The sequence below is a fragment of the Canis lupus genome, chromosome 32, assembly GCF_011100685.1.
Source record: "Canis lupus familiaris isolate Mischka breed German Shepherd chromosome 32, alternate assembly UU_Cfam_GSD_1.0, whole genome shotgun sequence".
Lineage (NCBI taxonomy): Eukaryota > Metazoa > Chordata > Mammalia > Carnivora > Canidae > Canis > Canis lupus.
Genome location: NC_049253.1, coordinates 39395694 through 39408125, shown reverse-complemented (window position 1 = coordinate 39408125; position 12432 = coordinate 39395694). Strand labels below are relative to the sequence as shown.

The following is a 12432-nucleotide window of genomic DNA, read 5'->3' as shown; positions in this document are numbered from 1 at the left end:
GCGTGACGTCGCGGCGGTGCCGCGGGCCCCGGGCTCAGCGCCTCAGGGAGGGCCCGGGCGGAGGCGGGCTCCGCTGCTGACGGGCGTGTGGCGGGGACCGGGCGGGAGGCCGCGATCCCCGTCTCCGCAGCGCGGAGCCCACTGTCACGCCGGAGCTCACGAGGACCCCGAAGCGGCCTCTTTCCCGTGTTCTACCGCCCCGAGTCGTCTGGGAGTCGGCACGTGGGCAGGGACAGGCCCCACCGTGCGCGCCCTCCTCCGCCAGCGGCGGCCTCGGGGCAGCGGGTGCCGAGGAGCGGACTCCAGCCCCGGACTGCGGTGAGTCGGGTGGCCCCTCTGCTTGGACTGTCTTGGCTTTTTGCGTCTTGCAGGCCGGGCGTGCATCTCAGTGACGACTTGACGTGGGATCCCTGCGGGGCAGCGGTTGGGCGCGACCCTGGAGACCCGGGATCCAGTCCCAGTCGGGCTCCCTGCGTGGAGCCTGCTTCTCCCTCTGCCTGTGTCTCTGCCTCTCTCTCTGTCTCTCTCTGTGTGTGACTATCATAAATAAATAAAAATTAATAAATAAAAATTTAAAAAAAAGACTTGACGTTCCGCTCCGAGGTGGAAGGACGCCCCGACCCCGCTGAAGGCCTCCAAGCGTCTCCCTGACGCCGGCTCCTCTTCCGGGCAGTACTGGCCTAGCATTTTTCCTATTCTTGTTTATAAATGCATTTTTTTTGTTTTTAAGACACGCACAGGTGTATTTGAAATTGATTTTTTGACTGTACGGTACTGAAAATTTTCTCGAGATGATGGAAGATGTCGACACTGGCATCTGCGATCCATGCCCAAGTGTTGATCTCTCTGCACCGTCCTCCTAAGGACAAGGGCGGTAACGAGCTAGAAACCAGCAGGGGAAGGTGTTTATCTCCTGCTCTCTCAAATGAGTCGTATTAATAATCATTATTGCAAGAAATAATAATAATCATCATTATTGCAAAATAATGTAACGATAATTTATTAATAATAAAGTAATAATGATTTTCAAAAAGAATTTATTGTTGATATCTCAGAATAAATGCTGCATCACATTGATTTTTTTGCAGACTTTCGCCTGCAGTATTTTGTAATTTGGACACTTCACCTCTCGTGAGAGAAAAGACATCCCACTGTTGTACATCAATCATTGAAAAGAAAAGGAATACACGAAATTAAGAATTATGGAGATTGTACAAATAGTGGGAAGTTTCGAAGCAAGTAAAGACTATATCAATTAGGAAAGGTGTATATGTATGTTTTGAGCATCTACTTTATTTCACACGTTATAGCAACAAATGTGTCATCCAAAGTATGATAGTCATGGTGGTAAATAAAAAAAAATTTTAAAATAAAAGGTGTTAACAGGTTTCTTTGAGAAGGGTATCTGTTTAGGTTCCTTTTTTTTTTTTTCTTCAATAACAAACCTTATAGAATTATTTGATTCTTAAATCTGTGTGCTTAAATACCTAAATAAAAACAATAACAAAAGCCATTGTGTCTATCAAAATTACAAATCCTTGGACCCAGCTACTTCTAGGAATTTATCTTATAAACGATTTGGCAAAATTATGCAACACAAAGTTATTGGTGCAGCATTGTTTATAATAACCAGTGACTGGAAACAAACGGGTTTGCCTAAAAAGCAGCATTTATACAAATGAATACGATTCAGGCATGAAATGGAAACAGTAAAGCTCTTTACTGAAAAGAAAGATCTCAAAGATGTATTACATAGAAAACAATTAGAAAACTGTCTATGGCATGCTACAATTTTAGTGACTGAAAAAAAGTTTAGAATATATAAATATACATTTTCGTATAAACTATTCCTGGAAAAGTATATATTAAAAAGTGAGTAAATTAGTTGCCTCTGGGAGGATGAAGAGGGTGGAGGAAGACTTTTCACTGTAAACCCATTTTATGCTTCTTGAAAATGTAAACGGTTTACCTGTTCAAAAATTAAATCATGGCAATAGTAACTGCAAGAGTCCCAGTGAGAGCACTGATGCAGGGAAGAGGACCCCAGGGTGAGACACAGAGCAGATGGCCTTGATGACTAATGGGATGTGGAGGGAAGGCAGGGAAGGAGTCTAGCGAGAGTCCTGCTTCCTAGCAGGTACAACTGGGTAGATGGTGATGCCGTTCCCCAGCAATGGGAATTTGGAACGAAGACAAGGAAAAATTAATTTACCTTTTTTTTACTTTCTGGATTTGGGGACAGTCTGGCTGAGGATATCCAGCATGTGTTTGGTACGTGTGGCTGAGGTTAAACAGAGATTTGTGTTTTGGTTGTAGGTGTTTAGGTTGTCACTGAAGTCAGGGAGTCCATGAGATTGTCAGGAAGAGTTACCAAGTGAGAAGTTGCAGCTGATCACAGGAATTGAGAGAACAAACAGCCCTCAAGGGAACCTGAGAGAGTATGGCTGGAGAGCTAGGAGAACCCGCAGAGTGAAATCACAGAAATAATGGATGGAAGGGGAGAAAGACTGGGGATGAAAGGAATGGGTGAATGTTTCTTCCATAGGAAGCCTTCCCTGATTACCTTTTCTAAAATAACACATTCCTATCTTGTCACTGTGGCTACTTAAATATTCTTAGTACTTACTACCACCTATTTATTGCTTCCCAGATTTAATATAAGATTGTGAGGTAGGGAACTGTTTTGTTTTTGTTTTTGTTTTTACTGCTTGTATCCCTACTGCTAACAGAGTGCCTGCCCCCGTGACAGACCTTACTCAGGACCATGGAACCGATGAATGAGTTCTTTGACCTGTCCCTCTCCCTTGCCTTTCCCATATTCATCTTCAAGTCCCACATATTTTATCTTTTAAACATTTGTAAAATATTTCATCCCCACTGCCATCTCCACAATTGAAATTACCATAATCTTTTGCCTAGATCAGGGATCAGCTAATGATGGCCCAACGTGGACTGTCGTCTATTTGTATAAATACAGTTTTATCAGAACACAGACACATCCGTTTGTTTACATGTTGTCTACAACTGCTTTTATTATACAAGAGCAGACTTGAGTAGTTGTGACAAGAGAGGCTTGCAAAGCCAAAACTTTTTCATCTGGCCCTTTATAGACAAGGTTTGCCAACCCCTACCCAGACACAGCAGGACTGTGGCACTGGGACTTCATTCTGGGTTGCCTGGACAACAAGCTAGCTGTGGCTAAGAGTTCCCCTTCTGCACCCAAGCTCAGGGCCCATGGAACCAGAGTTTTCTTTACCCCAGTGGTGGAGACTGTAACATTCCATAGGCAGCTGCATTCACAGACAATTTCTATAAAGCATCCACCTCAGTCCCAACTGCCTGTTGCTCGGTGGCTTGTACATTCCTTCATTGACAGGACTGTTTCTTCATGCTTGCTCCTTAAAAGAGGGGACTAGAAGGCAGATGTGTGTGTGCTCCTTTGTGAGACCAAACAGGACTCTGGCCCATATTGGCCTCTCCATGGGATGACAAGAAATGGAGGATCTGTGCCTTTTTTCTTGCTGTCCTGCCCCTATATATCTTTATTTCCCCCAATAAAGCCCCTGCTATGCGGCTTTGTGGTAGACACCCCGAGGCAAGATCCATCTTGCATGCCAACGGAGACCCCAAAGGGACCCACCTAACACAGCAGCCTCCAAACTGACCACCCTGCATTCATGTAGACTCTTCCAGTTCATTCACCTTGCAGTTAGTGTAGGCCTTTCTAAAACCTGCCACGTGTATCATTTCTCTCCCGTCTCCCAAAATCCAATTTACAACAATCAATGGTTTCCCACTGGTCTTAAAATAGACCTTTTGGTCTTTAAACTGGCTTAGTAAGACCCAACTTGACCTGGACCCTGCCTTTCTCTCCAACCTTATCTTCCACTTTTCTTCCCTCTGAACTCCAAGCAAATATTTTCTGTAACTTGTAAATGTGTTTCTTCCTGTTCCTGGCCATGACCTCTTTCCTCTGAAATGTTTCACTTTGCCTAATTACACCTAGTCTTCAGTCTCAGTAAATGCTACTTCTTTGGGGAAGCCTTCCTTCAATTCCAAGCCATGTTCCCAGAGTATCATGAAACTTAGTTGAAATTTTACATTTATGATTATTTGGTTGCTGTTTCCCCTGGTAGACTGTAAGATCCAATAGCCTAGTTAATAGTGCCTGGCATAAAGGGGCTACCCAATAAAATCTGTTGAATACATTATTTTAAAGTATAATGTAGAAAGAACTAGGCCCTAAAGACCACACACTATATGAGTTTCCTTCTATGAAATGTCCAGAAAAAGCAAATCTATACAGAGAAAGGAGATTAGTGGCTTCTTGGGGCTGGGAATGGGAATGGAGATTAACTATAAACCAGCATGAGGAATTTTAGTGAGGTGATCATGTTCTAAAACTACATTTAAATCTAGATTTACTAAATCTAAATTTAGTAAATTTACTAAAAACCATTGTGTTGTGCTTTTAAATTTTTATGGCATGAGAGTTATGGCTCAATAAAGGTTTAAAAATAAAATATATATTAGTCGAATACATGAAAGACTACAGTTATCACTGGAAATGGGAACTTTATCTTGTGTTAGTTAGGTGTGTATCCATGTTTCTGGACTTTCTATTCTCTATCACTCACCCTATACCACACTTTCTTAATTACTGTTCATGGGTATGTATATGCTTTAATACCTGGCAGCACCTGTCACCCCTTATCAGTATTCTTTTAAATATATTTTCTGGACCGTTCTTCTTGATTTGAAATAATGCAGATTGGTATGTTACCACATTCCAGATGTCTCTATATACCTTTGAGAAAACAGAAATAGATATTCAGAGTTCCCCTTATGACATAAGCCAGCTAAAATCAAATTCAGGGTTCCTTGGAAGCACATACGTTGGGGATCAAGTGTCCTGGATACATAAAGACATTTATAACACTGAGCTAAGATATGTTATGACTGATCTGAATTTGCTCTGATTCCAGAAATAAGATGCAGTATTATTTGGATGGGAAAGATTTTAAAGGTAGTCTTAATTTGGAGACTAATAATTTCAGTAGCAATGTCTGTAGAAATGTAGGTCCACTACCTCTCCCATAGCTCTCTGGCCCTGCCAGGCCCTTCTGGGTGGACTTGCATGCACTTAGTTCATGTTTACCTGGAAGCAGGCATGAATAAGGATGTTAGTGCAGGTAGGTTATTTGGGAGGAAGCAGCAGTCGAAGGGGTGGTGGTGGAGGGGGGCTTGGGGAGTGTGAGACAGGGAAGGAAGAAATGATGATATGAAGGCAATCCTACTGTGGGCAGTCCTAGTTGAGGAATCACATAGAATGAACCTCTGAGGACTGAAGTACTTATCAGCTGATTCCTGCCCCCTTGGTTAAGGGTCAATACCTGGGTCTCCTGAGCCCTCAGGGCTTCTGTGGGACTTCGAGGGTTCTGGAGAAAGCCCTCGGGCAGATGAGCACAGCATAGAACCTGCTTCAAGTTCGACTTGTCAGGCTGCCTAGAACTGTCCACCACAGCTGAACAGAAGTCACAAATGGCCCGACAGATGAGATTCAGGCCTGCATCTGTCAAGAGGCAAAGAGCATCTTTCAAATGAAACTCTCGAGATGAGTGGTCATCTGATGACATACCATTTCCAGTGCAATTTCATATAAATAGTTTTATTAGCGAAATACTCCATTGCATTAAGGATAGAAGTAAACACGTCAAGAATCACATGAAATGAACCAACTATTTAAGCTACAGTAAGAACATTCTGCTCAATATTCTGTTTAATAGCCATGAGCAATTAAGTCCACTAATAATGCCCAGAGGGCCAAGTGTGAAGGTCACCTTCTGCAGAACTCAAATCTCAAGCAATTTAAATTAAAAAAAGACCCTACTGGGGCAGCCCAGGTGGCTCAGCGGTTTAGCGCCGCCTTCAGCCCAGGGTGTGATCCTGGAGACCCGGGATGGAGTCCGGCATGTGGCTCCCTGCATGGAGCCTGCTTCTCCCTCTGCCTGTGTCTCTGCCTCTCTTTCTCTGTGTCTCTCATGAGTAAATAAATAAAATCTTTAAAAAAAAAAAAAAAAAAGCCTACCTTAAGTAAAAACCCCAATAGGGGTTAGTCATATAGTACTTGTTCCACTTGACCATTAGCAATCTTTCTAGAGCATGAGGAAATAAAGTCCAGGAGGAAAAGCCTTGAGCTAAAAGTGGCAAAGCCCATTTGCTGTCCTGTGCTTAACTCTCAATTTTCTCTGAGAGAAGCAAGGTAAGCCTCCCTCTGGTTTTTCCCTAAGTGGAGTATCATAGTACAGGACACACATATTCTGTGATTATGAGAATCACAAAGACTTTGGGGGCCTTTCCAGGATAATGCATGAGGAATAGTTTGTTATTTTCAACCTAAAGCCAATAGGCACATTCATTCTTCTTAACCAATCTATAATCTTGACTGCAGCTTTTGGGCTTGCCACAGATTTTTCAGAAAGAATATCAAAGGGGATTCCAAGCCAAATAACTATTAAGAATCACATGGCGGTAATATATTTTTGGTCTCCCTTGCCTGTGTGGAATTCAATCTAAAGTGTAAATCAACTGTTATCATTCATAGTATTTAAAAATTTCCTCCTCACAGATGACTATACTCTGATAATAGGGTGAAACAATGAATACGCACTGGTTTACCAGTTTTATTGGTGTGGGTAAGTGGATGCACAAAAGAAGAAGGTGTGCCAATTATATAGTTTAATATTGAGAAATTTAAAGAATCTAGATATTTGGTGTTATTGAAGATATTCTCGATTTAGTTTTTCACATTTTGGTGATTTGGGATATCTATAAGTTCTCTTAATTTATAGAGAAGTTGGGAGTCAATGAATTGCCCCTTCAGGAAGGGAACATGTCACATCCTGCTTTAGTGTAGAGAGAAAGAAATTAGGGCAATGGGATTTATTGCCTCCATAGAGGAATCAGAAGCTATATTTGTGAAATCCATGGCTTGCTTTTTTTCACTTGCTTACACTGAAATCCAGTTTTAGACAGAAAATCCTATAAAATGATTCAGTTGTTAAGAAATTCTATGTGCACTTTGCTGGATAACTGTATAAGTTTCTCAATCAAAAATGAATAGTGAGCTTTGAGGAGGAAGAAAATTCCCTTAAATATGCTTGAACTTGTAACATATGATGGTTCCTAACCCTTTGATTTAGGTGGCACTGCAAACCACGAGGTCTTCTGAGGAGAGAGAGAGTTCTGCTCCTGGGTGCCCAGGGACCTTTCTTTAAAGCATTTCCTGTGCAATATTTTAAAACACCATCTTTCATTCTGTCAGCAAGATGACTATTGCAGGAAGTGCAAGGCACGTGTTTCTCTATTCAGTGAGTGACAGTGAGCCATAGAACTGGAAGGCACCAGATCTGAGGAAGGAAAAACACTGAGCTAGATATGGAGAGATCTCCCATACTCATAAATAACTGCACAAAGAATCACTCAATAATATTGTACTTAATAGAGTATCATATTTGGCAAGGGTGACTGGGGGAAAATATTAGACACCTGCCAGAAGCACCTCCCAGAAGCACCTTTCCACATTAGGATCATTAAACTAAAAAAGAAAAAAAAAAAAGAAAAAGAAAATCCAGGCTACCCACAAATTCACAACCAGCATTTACTTCTACTCTTTATGAGAAGAATGTCCTCACCAACATTATTTTTGCATTCTCTAAATTCACAAAAGTACAAATACAAAAGCCTCAGGGGTTTATCACTCTCAACTCCAGGGTACTGCTCCACTGCATAACCTCCCCTCACCCTACCCTTTCCCTGCTTGGTTTGCAGCCAGTGTGAAAGTAGTCAAAAGATTGAATTATTTTCCTGGAGGAATTCTGAACTGAAGATTAGCATGAAATACAATAAATCACGTTTTTTAAAGAGGAAATAAGATGCATTTTAATGATGTATTGAATGAGGCTACCATTTTACCCTGGGTTCCGAACTCTTATTTACTTCTCTTTTGGGGGTGAAATGAACATAAAATAGTATTGATATATTTTGAGCACAAAGTTTGGTGAATAAAGCTTACTGAGTAAGGTTAGACCAGGGAACGTTAACAAGCGATACAGATACATTTTAACCACAACAGTTGTCACAAAATTCTGGAGCTACCAGCACCTGATAACAAAAAAATTACAAGAGTTTATTAAATACTTGCTAGACACATGGAAAACAAAACAATTTTATAAAGCCTAACAGGCAACCATGTCAGTCCATTATTTAACCTCCTGCCACAATGCTCTGGTCATTTGCCAGCACAGGGTCTCCTCCCTCCTCACTACAACAGGCAACATTCCTGTGAAGACGTGGATAGTTTCCTCATGTTGGGTCCCTGTCAGGACAGTCACAGGGCTCCTTCACCAAGCTCGGGCCTCCGTTAGGTTAGGTTCGTATGAGGGGTGCTCTTTCATCCGGAGTTCCCTGAGACTCGGAAGAGAGGGGACAGAGAGGTCAGGTATTCACTTCAGAAAGTTCTCCCAGGATGGAAAACGTTGGGGTGCAGGGGGTGGAGGAAGATGAAAGGAGGGGAGACTGACAGGATGGCGGCTGTCACACTCCCCTCTCTTGTCACTCAGCCTGCTGCTGCTCTGCCATTCAGCCCTCACCCTCTGGCGAGGCCTGCTCCAACCTCCCCTTCCCCACCCCTGATACCAGAGCAGTGCCCTTCCTGGCATCCACCTGGACTATAACCCTCATCACACTCCATGGCTTTGGCTCCTCCCTGGTTTGAAACCTGTCAGAGAACAATGTCTCAGAGGTGGGGGCTGCTCAATCATTGCTTGCTTGTTGACTCCATGAAGGCGGTTAATTGTAGGAGTAGTGATAACATACATGGGCTATCACCTGTGCTTATGGACATCTCAGTGGCGGCACGTCAGACTGCAAGTGAGATCCACACATAGAAATGGCAAAATAATTGCCTCACACCTAATTCATGCTAACTTGATGGGCACAGGTTAAGGGAAATCATGGAAGAATATAGAACACAGGGAAATCTGAGCTAATATTATTGAGATGGTTTCAACCTATTTCATTTCCTACTTCACATTTGCTTCAGACACTTAGCTGAAGCAGCTAGAAGGGGCGTGGGGGGAAGCCTTTGCTGCAAAAAAGGAAAGTTGCTGAGAATTTTAAGAAAGGATCCCACAGGAAAGGCTTATTGAAGGTTGAGCTAGGTTGGCCGGCTGGTCACTCAGGGAGGCCAACCTAACCTTATTTAGCCCACCCATTTGGTTGGGGAGTGGCAGGGGGGCTAGAGGGGGTTCCCTTCACTCCAAGAAAGTTACTGCTCCCCTGCGCCAGTCATTTCCTATGCAGTGACGACTCAGCGATAGGTATCTTCTAATATAATACGATTCTTTCCAAGCAAGTCTCTGGTTGCCTTGCTCTACAATCTTTGAATTATTTCATCACATAACTAATGTTTATTGAGCTCCTACTAAATGCTAACATTGGGCCAACTGCTTTCTGTTTACTATATCATCTAATCCTTACAAAAACCTCCAAAAGCAAGCTCTCTTATCTCACCTTACAGATGAAGAACTGAGGCACAGTTTCTAGTGCCACATAACCATTAAATGGCAGAATTGGGATTTGAACCTAGGCAGTCTGACACCAAAGCCCAGATGTTTAGCTGTTAAATGATCTTCCTCTCCTTTCTGGCTATTTTCAGAAACATTAAGTTTACTCCCAGGGATTCCACATCCATGAAGACAGCCCCCAAGATGGGACAATACTACTGTATTACTCCTCCCTCTTTGAGACACTCCCCTTGCTTCCCATTTGGTTTAGTAGTGATGTAACCACGAAGTCACTGTGCTCAGCATAAAATCTCAGAATCCATCCTGAGGATTCTGGGTGATAGAGCCAGTTGACAGCCCTTCAATGAAGTACAGTTGACTTTCTCAGATAAAGTTATCCAGTAAAAGAGAAGTTCCTTCAGCCACTGCTCACCTCATCCATGGATCCCTGTCCTCTGCATGCAAGCCAAGTGAAGATCAAACCAAAAAACACACCCAGCGCCATGACAATGTAGGGTATGTTGGTGATGATCAAAGTAGTGTTAATCACAGACTTTAGTCGACTTGCAGTATCTTTATCAATGAGAACACTCTGGAAGGCAAGAAAATAATATCCCCCGATTACTTAATATTCAGGGTGTAGAGGTTTTTTTTTTTTTTGCTATATCTCTCCTCCAAATCATTAAACACAGTTTGGGTAAGTCTTCCCATTAGCAAATCAGAGATACCGAAAATCCATTTATAAATTAGAGTAACCAGAGGGGGCATTTATTCATTTACATTTTTTTTCCCCTGAAAACATATCTTCCTTTCAAAGGAAGGAAGGTTGGAAATAGGAGGGAAAAAGTATTAAAAAATAATGAGATAATACCATCTTTTGTATCTGACGACTCCAACTCATCCTTTAAAATCCAACTCAGCGGGAATATAAGGGAAGGGAGAAGAAATGTGTGGGAAATATCAGAAAGGGAGACAGAACGTAAAGACTCCTGACTCTGGGAAACGAACTAGGGGTGGTGGAAGGGGAGGAGGGCGGGGGGTGGGGGTGAGTGGGTGACGGGCACTGAGGGGGACACTTGACGGGATGAGCACTGGGTGTTATTCTGTATGTTGGTAAGTTGAACACCAATAAAAATTATTTTATTAAAAAAATAAAATAAAATAAAATAATTTTACTCATCAGAAAAAAAAAAATCCAACTCAGCGATTCCTGCTGCCTGCTGGGCCGGCCGCGCGCTGACCCCCGCGACCCCCGCGACCCCCGTTGCCATGCCTCGCAAAATCGAGGAAATCAAGGACTTCTTGCTGACGGCCCAGCGGAAGGACGCCAAATCCGTCAAGATCAAGAAGAATAAGGATAATGTGAAGTTTAAAGTTCGATGCAGCTGATATCTTTATACTTTGGTCATCACAGACAAAGAGAAGGCAGAGAAACTCAAGCAGTCTCTGCCCCCAGGTTTGGCAGTGAAGGAGCTAAAATGAACCTGGCCCACTGATTTGAACTGTATTAAAATTTTTTAAAAATTCTTAAAAAAATAAAATAAAATAAAATAAAATCCAACTCAGCAAAAAAATAAATAAATAAAATCCAACTCAGCCTAACTTCCACCCAGAAGTTTTCTCTGGCCATCTCAGGCCTGGTTAGCCCTTTATTGCTCTTTCAAATTACTCCCCTAAAACACCTCTAAAATCACTCTGCACTCTGTGTTGTAACTGTCTGTTTATCTGCAGATCTCCTTGTGACAGATTTCCAGAGGAAAGACTTATATCTCAGTCACCTCAACTTTAGGAATAGCACTCTACACACAGTAGGTGCTACATTAATGTCAGTTGGTTGAATGAATGAAACATTCCAACAATGGTATGTGGAAAGTATAATTTATTGTTTTGGTTAATCTCTACTAATCAAGACCAGAGGTCTCGGGGCACCTGGCTGACTCAGTTAGTAGAGCATGAGACTCTTGGGCTCTAGGCTGTAAGTTCTAGGTTATAAGTTCAAGCCCATGTTAGGTGTAGAGATTACTTAAAAATAAAATCTTTAAAAAAATGCTTCTTAAAAAAAATACATTTCTTAAAAAAGACCAGAGGTCTCAGTAGAGTGTCCAAGGAAGTCTTGAGGCTCACTAGAATTCCAGAGGGTGTTGATAACCAAGAAAATGTTCTAGGATAACACTTTCTAAACAGAACAAAGATCTTATCTCTGTAAATTACAATGAGTTAGGTGTCTGGAGAACTTAATTTCATAAAAATTATGAGCAACAAATGAAACTTTCGGCTTAATTTAGGCTGAATCTGTACTAGACTGAAACAAAGGATGGGTTTCTAGGGCTGGTGGTTCCAGCAACTGACCAAGGTCCACCCATGTTAGAGTCTCCTTCTCTGAAAAAAGGAAGTGGGAGAGCAATCTCAAGGTCACCTCAAGGTTTAATGTTTTCTTTTTCTAGAGTAAAGTCAAATTCTTTCTAGGGAGGCACCGAAAGCACAAGGTTTTACTCTGTAATTCCCTGGACTCAATATAGTCTTCAACCAAAAAGCAAAGTAAAGCAAAGGCTGAGTTGGAGGGGACTTCAAATATGCCATAACTATGAACATAAGCTGCCAGAACAGGGTCCTTCCTTGTTTTCAAAAAGCCCTGCTTTCATGTGCCTCTCCACAAACAAGAACAGTGATGAGCAATGAGCAAGCAACAGGAGCAATCACAAATAGATTCTACAAGTTGGTAAGTATTGCCTAAATTTTTCCTATGGAATGATAAAAGCCTTATCTTAGAATTGTAAGCACAAACCCTTCAAAAGTTTATAAATGTGGCTACCAAAGTAAAGCCAAATGAAAAAAAAAAAAAAAAAAAAAAGAGAGGGCAGCCTGG

At 42.0% G+C, this 12432-nt stretch overlaps 1 protein-coding gene and 1 pseudogene across 4 annotated transcripts in view; one reads left to right on the top strand and one right to left on the bottom strand.

The window, feature by feature from the left end:
- Positions 1-5: 5 nt before the first annotated feature.
- On the top strand, positions 6-12417 carry LOC119867169 (annotated as a pseudogene).
- Positions 5650-12432, bottom strand: part of SCARB2 (scavenger receptor class B member 2) — a 76861-nt gene continuing 70078 nt past the window's right edge. For 3 of the 4 annotated variants that reach the window (XM_038582402.1, XM_038582404.1, XM_038582405.1), the window contains 2 exons: positions 10000-10158; positions 5650-8472 (listed from right to left, as the gene is read on the bottom strand). In XM_038582402.1, the coding sequence (XP_038438330.1) occupies positions 8428-8472; positions 10000-10158 (204 nt within the window). In that variant the 3' untranslated portion in view covers positions 5650-8427. The remainder of the gene's footprint in view (positions 8473-9999; positions 10159-12432) is intronic. The other variant, XM_038582403.1, reaches the window with a different exon arrangement.